General features: G+C 36.9%; 1 protein-coding gene across 4 annotated transcripts in view; it reads right to left on the bottom strand.

Annotated features, from left to right (window-relative positions):
- The window catches only part of LOC145671271 (putative serine hydrolase), an 83,176-nt gene that overhangs the window by 3,932 nt on the left and 62,533 nt on the right, over positions 1-16,711 (bottom strand). Inside the window, exons 1-2 of one of the 4 annotated variants that reach the window (XM_081740208.1) lie at positions 13,172-13,635; positions 6,027-6,108 (exon numbers count right to left, since the gene is read on the bottom strand). In XM_081740208.1, the coding sequence (XP_081596334.1) occupies positions 6,027-6,105 (79 nt within the window). In that variant the 5' untranslated portion in view covers positions 6,106-6,108; positions 13,172-13,635. Of the gene's footprint in view, positions 1-6,026; positions 6,109-12,657; positions 12,722-12,781; positions 12,825-13,171; positions 13,636-16,711 lie in introns of those variants that run through there. The other 3 variants (XM_081740209.1, XM_081740211.1, XM_081740210.1) reach the window with 3 other exon arrangements.

Here is a 16,711-nt window from a genome sequence, read left to right as displayed (position 1 = left end):
AAGGAACGTGACAGACGGTGGAAAGAACTAGAGCAAGAAGATAAAACCATGATTCACGATATTAGAAAAAGTTTGTTGTTGACAAAGGTAAAGGTGTAAAAGAAAACTTGTCGAATATATGCAGATTGCGTAACCAACACGGTTCTTGCTGTTCATGATCATCAGACACAGACAGACATATAGCAACTGGTACTCAGAATTCGGTCTCCAGTACTCTTTATCAATGTGTTAACAGCTGCGCAATACCATGGCCATAAAACTTTGGGGTCTTGGACAAAACAAGGTCTGTGACTGCTTACCCCAGGTTTGTCTCATTATCAAAGAATTACCAAGGGGGGGTCCAGGGAATACAATATGTAGTTAGTTATTTCATGGTGCTAGGTCCGGCGAGTATTATGGATGACCGTCTCCCAGCCAAGTCGCTGAATTGTACTTCTAGTTGTCCTTGTCACGTGTGGTCCTACATCGTCGTAGAGGTATAACGCAACCTTACGATTAACCAACGCTGGCTCCTGCTGAAATGCATGTTGCACCCGTTGCGACTGCCGTGAGTACAAGTCCGCAGTGATGATGTAGGAGCTCGTAATGCACAACTCGGCGACTAGTCCACCGGACATAAAGCATGATCTCGCGTGGGTGCAAAAGTGCCTTTGAAGTGTAAGGCATAGGGCCACTGAGTGACAATCAATGTTTGGTATGCTTGGGAGTGTCATACTGAACCAACTTTTTGTCACTCACGAGTACTTGATCAAATATGTTGCTGCGGTGCCGAGAGAGTAACGACGAACAGGCTGTCACTCGCTGCTTCTTGTTGGCTGCCGATATGCGGCCGAATTACGGCGATAAGGAAGAATCGTAAAGAGAAGGGAATTCGAGCCGATGATTTAGGGTGGGGGTACCCACCTGCCCAACTTGTACACCTTCCGTGCAGTGCAGAAAGAAGATTGACTGTTTCCTCGAAAACCTGAAAGCATTCGCAAAGTTTACCACACAGGCCTCTATTTATAGTCACACCTCTACATAGCTACTATATATACAAATCAATACAACTGTGGTCTCGTCACAATTATCCCCGAAGATGAATGCAATGTCTACATTCGAAACGTTGGAAATGAATAATTTCACCTCGCTGACTGCCCGAGAACACTTACTTGAAGTTTACCACATTTTACTGCTGTCCTCGTCTATGGCTACCTTCAGGGTCTATCATCCAATACCGGAGACCCGGGGTCGATTCCCGACGGGAGCTCATGTGGTTCGGATTCCATGTTAATCAGTAGGTTCACGTTTCATATAGCCTCGCTGCTGAACGGGACGTTATGCTCAAAATAACCTCATAACCTCTATCATCCAATAACTGTGGTCACCCACGGAGGAGTTCATCACTAAATGCTTAGATTTCCCGACCTGAATTTCTACAACCTGGTGATTGATTCGTTCACGGTATCCTCCCCAAATGCCTGAAGCATTCGACGACATTGCAGCTGACACCCCTATCTTAAAGTCACATAACGAATAGCCGCGAACAAGCTTTTTCGATACCTCTATTTCTCTTTCACATGGGATGAGCTGTATCTGCTGTGTGTGCACAACGTGTCTGTATTAGCGCAAGGCAAACTTCCATTCCTTTTCCTACACGTAGGTCACTTCGTTTCCTCTCTTAGAGTACTTCATCAAACGGGACATAAAAATGGCATTTGGTTACCTTGTAGTATTCGGATAGTTAGAAAATCGCGTTCTTTCAGGGCTGTAAGCCACTAGAAGTTAAGAACATCAATTCTTGATCCGCCCACGGTAAAAACTATATGATTAGATTGAGTCGAAAATATCATAAGTAGGATAATATTAGGGAAAGCGAATTCCGGAATTTTTACTTTCCGGAGTCCGGAAAAGAAAATCGGAAAAGTTCCGGAATGTTTCCGAAATCCGGAGTTTTGGCCACCTCTAGTTAATATGATTTTGTACATAAATTATGATGAGTAACGGAAGTCTAATAAAATTTGTTATGTCAGTATTGCATGGTTCGCAAAGTGGACACAGCAATTTCCATATGGATTCCAGGTTTTATTTCCAGTGGAAAAGTCTTGACATCTGAAGAGTTACAGAGATTTGGATTACATCTTTAACCGTAGATCCAAGCCTCATACAATCTCTGTGCTGAAAAGCGACGTTAAAACTCCAACAACCAAGCTAAAATGGATACGGTTTATATTGAAATCATGCTTTCATTGTTTATATATATAATTTCTTGAGAAGTTTTATCTCAAGAGTGCAGCCAACAAAGCATTAGTCTGGAGCCCCAATTTCATCTCCCCATGAATTTGCCCGACCTTGAGTGCAAGCAATACATTCTGATGCGTAGAAGACGCCTGTGAAGGAACCAGAGTGGTCACATGCACCGTTCCTGCGATATCGCGTTCCAAAGGTGTGGGACTCCCGCAAATGTCATTGGAGGAGCTGTATGAAATAACTTGTGAGTCCATTCCAACTGTGCAACGCTTTGAGTTACTACGCACAGCACACAGCATTCCATGAAGGTGTTTTCTTTATCGGCCAATAGAAAAAAAAACAGCGCGTGCCGGGCTTGGCGTTCAGATTGATTTCAACGACTTCGACGTTGCGGAGTCCATTCTGGTTAAGGCAAAAATGAAGTCGAGATATCGCAATCGAATCAAGCACTACATATTCGTGCTGACGGACAAGGCGATGGTAAGTAGAGCGGGAATTATTGCCTATTACTGTACGTACGAGTCTGGGGCACGTACAGTAGGATGTTATTTACAGTAGTCACCGTTATTTGGTACTTCTCTTACGGCCACAATCATGAGTTTGTTATGCATGGTCATCGATTGTCCAAAGTTTCTCTTCGCATTGAAAATGCTTCCGATGATGTGGATGTCTCTGAATGAGTTTCATAAAGTGCCACGTCGATCTTAACCTCGACGCTGGTGCCACTTCATGGCATCCCACACATTTGGAACGCGATTTCTCAGGAACGGTGTTTGACCACTCTGGTTCCTTCACAGGCGTGTTCTACGCACCGGAAGCTATCGATTGCAATCACGTTCAGGCAAATTCATGGGGAGATGAAATTGGGGCCAAATTTGGCTGCACTTTTGTTTTTGAGTCAAGTCGCCTAATTAACCCTACACATAGAACACTTTTTTTTTCTTAACTTGTTTCCTTCATTTGCCTCTTTATCAACATGTATGCAGAACCAATGAGAATTCTTTCGCGTTCGTGGTCATTGTGACAGGTTTCCCCTCATCTTTTTTTGTCCCGTAACAAATATTATTGTAGCACTTTTACAAAAATACATGTCGCGGACCAGTCTGTTGACTGAACATGGAACTTCATCTACAAAGGACTTGCGAGAACTGAATCTAGCTCTAAAACGGTGTTGACGACGCCACTCCAAGCGAGTCTTCCTTGCACTGAAGTCAACGACATAAGGATTCTAAACTGTTTACAACTCCATACTATTGATATCTCGTAAATTCTCCGACATTGGCCTTGTGGCTGCAGCTAGTTCTGAAGTCCTTTGACCTGCAGGTAAAGTAGAAGTGGTGAATGGTAGTTAGGACCTAATAACTATCAAATTATCATATAGTGGATTTATGGCCCTTGCACAACCTTGGTCAGGTTTTCGTAATATCACCTATCCTGGAATGATTCCATAAACAGCATACAATACCTTTGTGGATCCTTATAACTCTAGATAATTCTGCCTGTGTTTGGCCTATTTCCCACCGCTCTATATTTCAGAGAAACATCTAAACACGTTTCTGAACCATGACAACATTAAGTGAGCACTACTAACAAGGAACAACATAACTGCCACTTACAAACATCTTCCAACTTAAACTGGTACGCTGCTCGCAATCCAGATGTAGGGACACTTTCGCCACATATCATCATCATTGTGGGCTTCACTTCTGTCTTTTCTGTTCTCACCTGGTTAATTCTCTACCCCATGTTGTGCTTTTCCTAACGCACGCAGAAATCTTGTCGTTTTTTTTTTTTTTTTTTTTACTAACATTTACAGAATGATAATTTTCGATATTGTGATGAAGTAACAAGTATAAGCAACTATTACAACTGGAAATACATAAATACAAAAGAGCATAGAATAATGAACACATGCCATTCTCGTAGATTTAACTCTTGAGATTAGACATTATACAACGATACGTTGTATCATTATCATTTTTCTTGTATTAAGCTTGTAAATTTTTGGGCGATACTTGATTTTTATATGCACTAGCCAGCTATCTTGATAGAAGAAGAATTATGATTTTGTGTTTTTTTGAATGTTGTCATAGATACCTTTTAATGTATGTAATGGAAGGTTTTGGTAACCTTGACGACGGATTGCTTGTTTATTATAGAAACGTAAGATATAATGTTTTAAGTTGTCCCACGTTAAGGATCTGAACTTTCTAATAAACGACATATTGTGCGATAGTGAGTTAATTATTTTGGTTTATTCATATTGGCTCAATAATATCGTTAAGGATCAGGAGGTGATATGTTGTTATAATTATGTCTAATGGTAAAGTTTTGAACATATCACAATGTAGTAAATTCTGAAGTCATATTTTACACGTGAAATCGTGCCTAAGTTCATGAAATGCACATATTTAATACTCTAGTATATATCAATCTTTCCAAGCCAGAATTGGCTGGTTAAAAATAAATAAATAAAAATAAAAATAAAAAAAATAAAATAAAAACTGGTTTCAACCAAAAAACGAAAAATGTTCGTAAAAATGTAAGTGTCCGTAAAATCTTGATGAACACACACTTGTGGGTTAACACGTTTAACTCCCGTATATTATTCATATTAGATTCATATCTAAATTCCCCATTCATTACTCAAAGAGATTATACTACAAAAGCAACTTTTTTATTCAGTTTATGAATGCTTCTTTTGTGATTTTGTTTCAGTTTGTTATTATTGTTATGCAATTGCAATCAAAGAAAAATTCTAAATATTGTTTCGTTTTAATAATGTTTACTGTTGATAAAATACATCGAAATGGCTACTTTTTTGGTGGTGGTGGTGACGGGGTCATAGAAACCCCACGAGAGGCATTTATTGAAATCAGAACTATCTTTGCTATCTCTTTATGTATAAATGGGTCAGAGCCAAAGTGGACTCAAATAATTCGTATCTTTATTCACTTTTCTTACTCATATGCAAATTAAGTCGTGCATTTCTTTAACTTGGACTAAATCAGTTTTATTGTACTCTGCACTACTTTGAAATTGTCCATATGTACTTCTGTATAATGGTTTCAATTGTGCAATTGTTTATCTTTTTGTCCTTCTGAAATGACTTTTGACAATCATATTAACAAGTATGTAAAGATCAGTACAACTTTTTTTGGTATTTTTTATTAGGAGTCCTTCGTGAGTGATTCGGCAGATGTATCGCATTTGTGGCTAATTAGTCACGGTTTCGAATTCAAATGGAGGACAATTTCTCTCTGATGTAAGCCGAGAAGGGGTTTTGATTCCGCTTTAAGCTTATGTAACCCCTTCCACAAGAACACCAATTCGAAACACACTTATTTCTGTTCATATATGATGTAAATACATAGAGCAAATTATTTAAACCAAAAAAGCCTGGTTTAAACCAAAAAAAAATTTCTTTTTTGTTTTTTTCAATAAAAACCATGGTTTTTGCCAACCCTGTTCCAAGCACAACAGAACAGTAATTTAACTGTTAGAAAACTATCTTGTACAGAGAACTACTCGATATTTGAGCCCATTTAATGTTGTTTTCGTTCTCTCTTAATTATTGCGTCTACAAATAATCATTTCAATTGTTTTGACCCAGCCGAAAGTATTTTGTTCTCCAGGTATGGATCATTTTAAACGTGAAGTAAAACAAGCATCAATAAGCTGGGATGATCTCCAGTAAGAACTGCAATTTCTTCAATCTCATGATCATATTTACTTCAAACAAGACTCTAAATAGTTTTAAATGCTTTTTCGAAATTATTTTACAAATCTCCACGTACCTGCTACGTGTCCCCAAGGAACTGGTATCTGCACCTCAACAGCTTCTTTTTTAACCTCTCCATTTACTTGGACCTCCATATTCTATAAAACATAGAACAACTATTAGATACTGTATTTTAAAAAGTAACTTAAAAATGATCAAAACTTATATCTACAGAAAATATATTCTTATAACACACAAAGGACCTGACTAACTTTTTTTTTCCAACGGACACAAATTGTTTCGTTATAAGTAACTGTTCATCATTCTTATTCTTCATTAGAAAGAGAAATCGATGTATATTCTCGAATAAAAGTTAAAAATACTGTGATACTGTTTAACCCAGCAGACGTTATTAGTAATACTGGAGAGTTCCCTCGTGGCTATATGGTTAGCGTACGAGCCTTCGGCGTGGAAGATTCAAGTGTTATTCCCGGTAGGAACTCAAGTGGTTCGGATTCCACGGTAAGTTGTAGGCCCACGTTTAATATAGCCTCACTTCTGAAAGGGACGCTCAATTCCAATAACACTGGATTTTTATATATATATATATATATATATATATATATATATATACACACATTAATATACAACTGGCAAATGGTTTTTCGTGTTACAGTGGATAATATTTTGCGTCCTTCCTCCTGTAGCATCTTTAATACTGCATTTATACCAGTCAAGAACATATTCGTATTGTTTGAGGCATTGAGCTTTCCATAAACAAGGTTCGTTAGTATGTCCGAAAGCTCAAAAGAAAATTATGAAATTAATTCCCTTTTCCACCACTCATTCCTGCAAGTGAAAAAGATGTTCGTATCGTGTCAGAACACGCCCATATTTCAAACTTCGCACTAGTACATCCAACGATTGTCCACAATCTTATGTTCGCCACACTGAACTTGTGCTAGTAGATAATGAGGTATTCGTTTAATTGAAACAAGAAGCCTCCATGTGTTGTATTTTGTGCTTTTATGTTCAACGGTTGGAAAGTGACGTGTATTAAAATTTCCAAATAGTAATGAACTTTCGTAAACTGTTCACCTATTAGTTAGTTCCAATATGATAAATGTAAGCGTAAAAATGTCCGGCACTAATGTTTTTATCCATGTTGAAAGAAACACCGGATGCATAGTTACGAAGCTTATGTCGAATGAATATGATTCTCGAGCCAGCCGTCCTGACCAAAGATTCCTTTAGTTTCCCTAAAAACACGTCAACCACATATTGAAATAGTACCTCAAGTTCAGGAGTCAAGAGGTAAAAAACGGCTTTATTGAAGAACTGAAATGTTGGAAATGGATTATTATTATTATTATTATTATTATTATTATTATTATTATTATTTCCAATTGTCAATTTGCTTTCTTACAATAGATTTTACAATTAAAGAACCTTTGTAAAGTACGATAATTGTACTATACGTCACATAATTTACCACATATACAACAACAATTCGGGAGCTGAACGACCTGAATGCCGTTAGTGTTGAGAATATATTATCTTTGGTAATTTCCTTCTTAAAGTGAATTAATTTGTAATTAACTGACACATGTAGAAAGAAATTTTCTCCCCCTTACCAGTAGCGTACGTAGGAATTTATTTTGTGACGGGTCCAAAGGCAATATGAGGGTATTTTATATTAAAATTTCTAAAATTAGGCGTCGAAATTTCGAGGGGAGTCCGGACCCCAGGACCCACCCCTTGCGTACGTCCCTGCCCCTTACCCCCTTTCCACTTATGATACGCCCTTTCAAGTAAAGTTACATAATAAAATATCAGCTTGAGATAGGTACTATGTTCAAAAACTCATGTCAAACTGTTCAAGAGCTTCCCAGTGACGTGATCAAAAACAACAGACAATGTCCATTTAAATGTGAAGAAAGAAATAATAATAATAAAAAAAAAAAAAGCCCTCCTTCATTCCTTAAAACGAAAATTTTCAAAAACAAGAAATGACATATATCCTTATATTTAATGAGTTTATATACCAAGTTTCATTTTCCTAACTTGACGGGAACATGAGATACTGTAATCTTGGCTGAAATTTTGAACTATGTCTACTTCCTTTAATGAAAGTGTCATAATAAAAGAAAGCAGCTCAAGGTAGGGCATTCACCTCTGGTGCATGGAGTCATTTGTTCGATTCCAGCTCGTGCCAAATGGCTTTCAATTAGGTTGTGGTGGACAAACACCGTGTGCTTGGGTTTTCTCGAGTTCTCCCGTTTCCTCCCACCATTTTATTCATTTCTCATCATCACAGTCTTCTTTAGCCTAGCCGGCATAACCATGGGACATAAAAGACTTCATTTCACTTCATTTCAATCATCGCTTTTAATAAAGAAAGGAATTATAGAAAATGAGAATTTATAAAAACGCTCAGTTATTTTTCATGAGGTTTCGTCTTCTTAACTTGGAGGGCCTGTGACATACTTTTTTCTAAAAACAAATTTTGAACCTCTTTTCCCTAGAATGAGCTCTTAAATCAAAGTACCGGTAATATGATAAAAATCCAGCTCAAGGTAGGTCCTAACCAGGGTTGGCAAAAACCATGGTTTTTATTGAAAAAAAACAAAAAACCAGGTTTTTTTGGTTTAAACCCGGCTTTTTTGGTTTAAATAATTTGCTCTATGTATTTATATAACATATGGACAAAAATAAGCTTGTTTCGCCTTAGTGTTAGTATGCAACAACCGGGTTATGCTGGAAGGGGTCACATAAGCTTAAAGCGGGATCCAAACCGCTTCTCGGCTTACATCCAACAGAAATTGTCCTCCATTTGAACTCGAAACCGGAACTAACTGGCCACAAATGCGATACGTCTGCCGACTCACTCACGAAGGACTCCTGATAAAAATACGTTGGACTGATCTTTACATATTTTTTAATATAATCGTCAAGACTCATTAGTACAGAAGGACAAAAAGATAAACAATTGCACAAGTGGATCCATTATACAGAATTACAAATGGACAATTTTAAAGTACTACAGAGTACAGAAGAACTAATTTAGTCCAAGTCAGTTCACTACGACTTTTATTAGTTCAAGTTAAAGAAATATAACGACTTACTTTGCATATCAGTAAGAAAAGACAATAAAGATACGAATTATTTGAGTTCACTTTGGCTCTGATCCATTTATACATAAATAGTTACCAAAGATTCTTGTTATCACAATAATTGCCTCTCGTGGGGTTTGTATGACCCCCTCCCCAAAAAAGTACGGCATTTCGATGTATTTTATCAATAGTAAACATTATTAAAACGAAACAATGTTTATAATTTTCCTTTGGTTGCATAACAATAATAACAAACTATAAAAAAAGTCACAAAAGAAACATCCAAAAAGTTACATAAAAAAAGTTGCTTTTGTACTATAATCTCTTTGAGTAAAGAATGGGGAATGTAGGTCTGAATATAGTACGAATAATATTTGGGAGTGAAACGTGATAACCTACAAATGTGTGTTCATCAAGATTTTACGAATAGTTACACTTTTACGGAAATTTTGGTTTTTTGGTTTAAACCCATTGGTTCTTTTGAAAAAACAGCTGGTTTAAACCACCTTGGTTTAAACCAGCCAACCCTGGCCCTAACTATGTTCACAAATGCATTTCAAAATACTGAATCGTTTCCCCGTGATGCTGTCATTGATTTCAATGCTTCAAACAACAAGAAACATTACTTTCAATGTAATGCTCCCCTTGCCCCTTAAAATGAGAATTCTCAAAAATACTGAGACATGGGTCCAATTATTTTCAATTAAGTGTTTATATATCAAGCTTCATCTTCCTAACTTTGACAGGATCGTAACATTTCAATTCTTCGATAGATTTTGACCCTCTTCCCCGTCGAATACGCACTTCAATCAAAGTAGCATGATTAAAACCTAGTTAGAGGTACGTGATAATTACATCCAAAGAATGAAGCAACCACAAACAAGATCCTTTACAATGAATTTCATCGAGCGCAAACAAAATTCGTTATACATAATTCCAAAAGAGGCATGCACTAAGAAATAAAATTGAAGGTGATTATAACCAAATTAAGGTTATTATTTCTATCCAATCTTTGAAAGTGAGTTTTTTTTTTTGGGGGGGGGGTTATTACTTTATTCCCCCTCCAAAAAAATACTACGGAAAATTCCAATAACCCTTATTGAAAGAGAGCTGTATTAGATATTTTCCACAAGCGGAGTATTTTCCCAGTTTACAAAAGCTCTATCTTTATGGTTATAATTCCTATACGAACTCGTATCACTACCAACTCATATTAAGGTATTTGTAAACGAAACGAAACATAGCCTACTAAGATAGCCTAATCTTCTCGAATATCCTTACCAAACGTAACCTATTCTATCATAGCAGACCTTGGTGCACGTTTTTTTTTTCTTTGCATCAATAACTGTTTATATGACGTACCTGTTTGTCACCATATTATCAATCTGTACGCAGTCATTTTCATATGTGAAAGAAAAATAGGATGCAGTAGAATATTTAGTCAAATTTAAAAAATACACTTTTTTCATATTAACTTTTCCTGCTTTAAATGTAACACTAGAAACTAGTGTTGACACTAGTAACATTTCTTAAAGCGATCTGGAATACTCCTGGCGCACGTCCAAATAAATGCGTAGAAATTGACAATATGAGAGTAAATTTTGATAACATGCTATCCTATTATATGCCATCATTTCATCACAAAATTCCGTCGCAGTATCTTATAATTTGTTTTTTAGAGTAGGTTTTGCATTTATTGATACAAGTTTTCTTTACGAGGGCTTCAGCTTACGAATATAAATACGAATCCAGACCAATGTCATAAAAACGACTCTGTAAAACACACAAACCAAATTTGCTAGGTGTCCACTAAAAGCCAGAATGTTAATTGAGTTGGGCCAAAAGCGCAGCAGGCCAGCCCGCATATAGTGCGTCCGCAGGGATTAGGCGCGTCAGTAATATAGGTATGCGTATAAACGAGAATAGTGCAAAAATACAATCCAATTTGTGCTAGGTGACACTTCCGCTCGGACCTCCCTAGTTCGCTTCTGCTGTGATTCGGTTAGATAGCATTCGTGCTTTTTCGTGGCCTCCTAGCACAAGTTGCTTCGTATTTTATGCACTATCAAAGTATCTAAAAATGTAAGAAATATGTCAAAATTTGGTAGAACATTCTGCTGGAGTAATGCCGTAAAATAATTTGGAATCCGCAGATGTGAACCAATGTTTTTATGTTAGATTATCTTCGCTTACTTTACGCTAGATCTGGCTCACTTCATTTATTTATTTATACATATTTCTGGCCATTATCGGCATCTATGGCCTTAAGCTCGACACGTATGAGGGATTACGTCCCTCGGCGAGTACATTATCCAGAGAAGAGGTCTGGAACTTGTATGCTAGATACCATCCCGGCATTTGCCTGGTGTGAATGAGGAAAATCCTCAATCAGGTCAGTTGGTCTGAAGAAACTGTTACACATTTTTGACCGAGTGTCGACCAAAGGCGAGAGCATTAGCGAGTTCTGGCTCCCATCTGCGCGACCAAATAATCTCTGAAATGGCGCCTATATTCTTAATTTGCACAATTAATTGTACACATGTGTCATATCTCTAAATAAATTAACAAACTAGATATTTAAGATAATCAATGCACGCAAATTACCATCAAATCCACCATAAGAAGCAGTAATTACACACAACCTAAACTCTTAAATCACCAACACACACACACACACACATATTGGGTTAACTGCTGTACTGCCGTACCAATTTTTAGAAAAGTTACCAGATGAGATGGAGAATTTATTTTGGTTTGTGAGGAAGTGAGAGTGAAAGTCAGATGAGGGGAATAGTTTAAGCTAAGTAAGTACTTGTTGTTAGTTGTTTTTGATGTTGTAAGCGGCACTATATATGAAGGTGGAAGGCACTAGTTGGCGGAGTGGTACACTTGTTATGATTTATGCGAATGGCAGCGAGGAAATGGTGCGTAAATGTGAAGAGTGTCACATATCATGTTTGAGTTTTATCGAGTTGCACAAAGATAAGGAGTGTCAGTTGTTGAAATTGTGTGAAAGGGTTTACTTTGTGCCGACCAGTGACTGGAATCAATTTATCTGATCTGATCTAACGTACCCTAACCAAATCACTATTAACCCGCGCCAGATGTCACTCTTAAGGACAAAGGAACTCTTACCCTCTTTTGGATAACATTTACTATATCTCTCAAAGCTGTGCAGCACATAAGCTATGCATTTTATGACATCACGTTCATGGGTATACCCACCGCCGCTGACGCGCCTGCTTCCTCAGGATCCACGCCCTTGCTATCGCTCGGATACCCCTGCTATGCTACTAAGTTTGCCAGGGTCGCAATCTAGTATTCTGGGGAAAAAACTAAATAATATTCTCTCTCTAATTTTCGTGTGGTCCGGCGATACAGCAGTAATGTCATTATATATATATATATATATATATATATATTTTTAAGTCGTGCAAGTTACATTGAATCCAAAGAGTGCTTTAGGCGCTTAATCTTAATGCTATTCTCCTATCTTTGCTTGCTACCGTTCTCTCGGTTCTGCGGTTTCCAGCAGAGATTTGTAAAAATGGAACTTCTAAGGACGTTAAGATTTTTTCTTTCAAAAGAGCATACTTAGTCATTACAGGTAGTCCCCATTTTCTTAATCTGTACAAGTTTCTTGCAGAGTTGAGTTCAGTTGATTTGATTTTGTTTAACGTCCTTTTCAGCAGCGAGGCCATATAGCGACTGGACCTACCTACTGATTAACGTGGAATTCAAACAACACGAGCTCCCGCCGGGAATCGAACCCGCGTCTCCCGCGCTAAAGGTGCGTACGCTAATCGCTTAGCCACGAATGAGCTCATTTCAGAGATGAGTTTTGTCAAAGTATATATTTCAAGACATAATACGCACACAAAGTTATTCACAATTTGCACATCACTTATTTTGCAGTGACAGTACTGAAGGACACTTGCATAACCTACTTGAAGATACAACTAATCTAATACAAAACTTTAGATTTAACATGTAACTTATCCTGCGAAAAATTAGAATCTCAATTCTGACACATTTTTAATTATTAAATACCGGTAGCTATTTCGGAAATTTCTATATAACCACATTATGAATCAAAGAAAGTCCATACCTTTCTCGGCAGAAACAACTATCAGGTTACAACGGTAGTGCAAAGATTCATTCAAAATTCCGCATGCGTACCATTCCAATTACCTAATCTCAATTTTCACATTCTCACCATGATTCTCGCAACTGCAGTTAAGTTCACGAATAACACCGAAGGTCACGTTTAGAGTTAATTACTCACGACAATGACAATGACATTTCACAATTTTAAGCGGAAGTCGGTTACTCACTTTTATCAATGTATATAAAATTGATAAACAGTGAAAATCGTAAAATTTAATGTTTTAATTAAATTTTAAAAATGTAAAATTATTAAAAACGTAACAAAAAAAAAAAAAACTTGACGTAGTTTTGCAAGGTTTCGTTACTTCGTAATGAATCTGACATTCAAACTATACTTGAAGTATATTGTTAGATCATTATGCTCATGACTTGTAATATTGGTACTACAGAGCGTAATCAGGACCGGCTCGACAGTGCAACACATGTATTTTTCACAGGATGGCGAATTTTGAAGTAGGGCTGCCAACTCTGGAAAATAAAAAGAAAACGGCACCTCCTTAAAATTCTCTATGATATAGGTCTCTGGACTAGGGATGGCCAATTCCGGATTTTTTACTTTCCGGAATCCGGAAAGTAAAATCGGAAAATTCCGGAATTCGGACAAATTCCGGATTTATGAAAAATTCCGGAATTCGGGGAAAAATCCGGAATTCGGAAAAATTCCGGATTTCGGAAAAATTCCGGATTTCGGAAAAATTCCGTATTTTGGAAAAATTCCGGAATTCAGAAAAATTCCGGATTTCGGGGGAAAAATCCGGAATTCGGAAAAAATCCGGAATTCAGAAAAAATCCGGAATTTGGAAAAATTATTTTTTCTTTTTGTAATCCTAAGAATTTTGTTCAAATGCAAACGAACAAATTTCCTTTTTGTAATCCTAAGAATGTATGATGCAAGTTAAGCTGAAACTTACATCCTAAAGTATACACTACTCAATCTTCCCATGGTTAATGAGATGTAGTCCAAAAGTACGATGTACTCCTAATATTTAATTTTTGTTTTACTGTGATATTGTCCAGAGGTAAGACATATATCATACTGAGATAAACAACTTGACAGAATGAAGATGTTATCATACGTAGTTTTCCAGAAAATCGTGAGAAACGAATTTTTATGAAGTTAAAATATGCGTCGCTTGTTGCCAGTGTGATGCAATTGATAACTTTTATGCTGGAATAGTCTTATTATTATTATTATTATTATTATTATTATTATTATTATTATTATTATTATTATTATTATTATTATTATTATTATTAATCGTTTATGTACTGTAAAAGAAAAATATGAACCGTTAAGTAGTAGATTTTATCTGTTATCTTCTAACAGTAATAACAAACTGCTTGTAAATACGCAATGATTATCAAGGACAATGGCATGTTAATGTAAGGACTACTTTGCAGACTAGCAATAAATAATAAACAATAACAGATAAACAATAGTTGCACAAAAAAAAGTAACTAACTTGGGCACGTCAGAATGTTCGCGAGAATATAGGGACGCATTCAGACTAGCAAAGAGCGTTATGTTATTATTACTCAAAGGGCCGTACGATGGAGGCGTTAATGTTAATGGCACTAATGAGCAGTTACTTGCTCTAACGGTTAACCTCATTTTTGAGATGATTCTTAGAAGTGGGCGTGTTGGCATGCAGTTAGAAGACTTATATCCATTATTTAAAAAGCACACGTTATCTGTGGAGTACTAACGATTTGCGTCACTATCGAACACTAACGTAGCACTAGCGACGTTTAAAGTCGAAATTGGAGTCTGACATGAGTGGCTTGTCAACTTCACGGACATTATATTTTCCTTGAATGCGAGAATTTTGCGCCCTACCACAAAAATAGGAAAAATGCGCTCGCAATATATTTCCACTGGGATGTTTGCGCCCTACCCCAAAAAGAGGGGAAAATGCGCCGGCTATATATTTGCACTGGGATGTTAGCGCCCTACAATTCAACTTATTATTGTTTTGTGTAAAGTAACTTCCACTCATACTTGAACTAGGCTTGCCTCTCATCGTCTCAGTGAGTTACTCCATCCGTTATAATATTCCGAACAAATGAAAAAAATACAATTTTAGTTCACTAAAGGGCAATCCATACAAATACAATTTTTCATTATACTACAAAATTTACAATAAAAGTATAAATGACTGATATATAATTATTTATTAATATAATCAAAGAGTATAGTTTAATCTACAAAAGGATGTTTGGCTCTATCCAGATATCTCTGTTCACAATCCTTGCGAGTTGTTTGGCTTTTCAGGACACAAAATAAAGAAAAGAAAATGTAAAGTGAATGTAAAATCAGTTCAGTAATATTATCAAGAAAACTATGTACAGTGTGTTTACTTGCTGGAATTACACTTCAAACACACAATTGCGTTCAGTCGTTCTTTCAGAAAAAATGTTCCGGGGGGCACACTTAGTATTCCTGAGGGGGGTCACTGCTGGTACTATTCTATTTATTATTATATTATAGACGTATTATTTTGGTCTCCTCCGAGGGGGCACTCTGAGAGCTCTGGGGAGGCCAGTCTTCCCCCAAAATCATCTCTGGAAGAAGCAGTGATTGCGTTGATCCGTTGTGTTCTTTTGGCCTATATTGAAGTTTATTGTCCCCTTATATAGCCACAATGAAAATAAATCACAAATGGCATGGTTGTGGGGGGAGGATTGTTTATGCTGTAATGTCAGCCCTTCCGAGCAAATGCGTAAGCTCCAATAGGTTCTTTTATTTCGCAGGGCTCAAACTTCCCGGTGGAGGCACATCGCAGGCGCAATTTTCCCTGTTCTTGAGTTAGGGCGCAAATTTACAAGACGCAAAATTCTCGACACCGTTCGAATGACCTCGGAAGACTATATCTTTTTCAATACTTTTTTATATTATTTTACTCGAGATTTCTTCACGGCTTCTTATTAAAATACTTACTAATATATCCTCATTTTATTGTCCTAACCAATCAATATGGGTATGTTGTCAGTAAAATATTTAGATTGATCGAGCCCCTGGTGTGTAACCACAGTATTTCATATCATATTAGAAATCTAGGCTAAACGAACCAATATATGTTGCCAATAAAATAGTTTAGAATGATTGAGCCCCTGGTAAATAACCACAGTATTTCGTGACAGACCCCTCCCCCCTTCCTATTACCATATTCTAGCTACGTGCCTGACTCAGCTAATTCTCTACATTCTTTACCAAGCACATATTTTCTAAAGCGGAAAATGCTCTCTAAATACCTAACAAGGGACATCACCCAATTGTCCGGCTCCGATTTCAATGAAATTTTTGTTGCTGATAGAGGACATATATTCATTACTTGTGATGACAGAAATTTTTGCCATGGTGCATGTTTTCTATTTTTTAATAATTTTTAAAGGCTGTGATGTGGTTAATAGAGATTACTGCAGAACTCCCTTACTACCCTTTGTAAACGGAGTGTTAATGAAAGAACAACCATGTAGATAC

Source organism: Thermobia domestica, chromosome 15 (genome assembly GCF_964235325.1).
Source record: "Thermobia domestica chromosome 15, izTheDome1.hap1.1, whole genome shotgun sequence".
In the NCBI taxonomy this organism is placed as follows: Eukaryota; Metazoa; Arthropoda; class Insecta; order Zygentoma; family Lepismatidae; genus Thermobia; species Thermobia domestica.
This window is presented reverse-complemented; position numbering and strand designations above follow the sequence as displayed.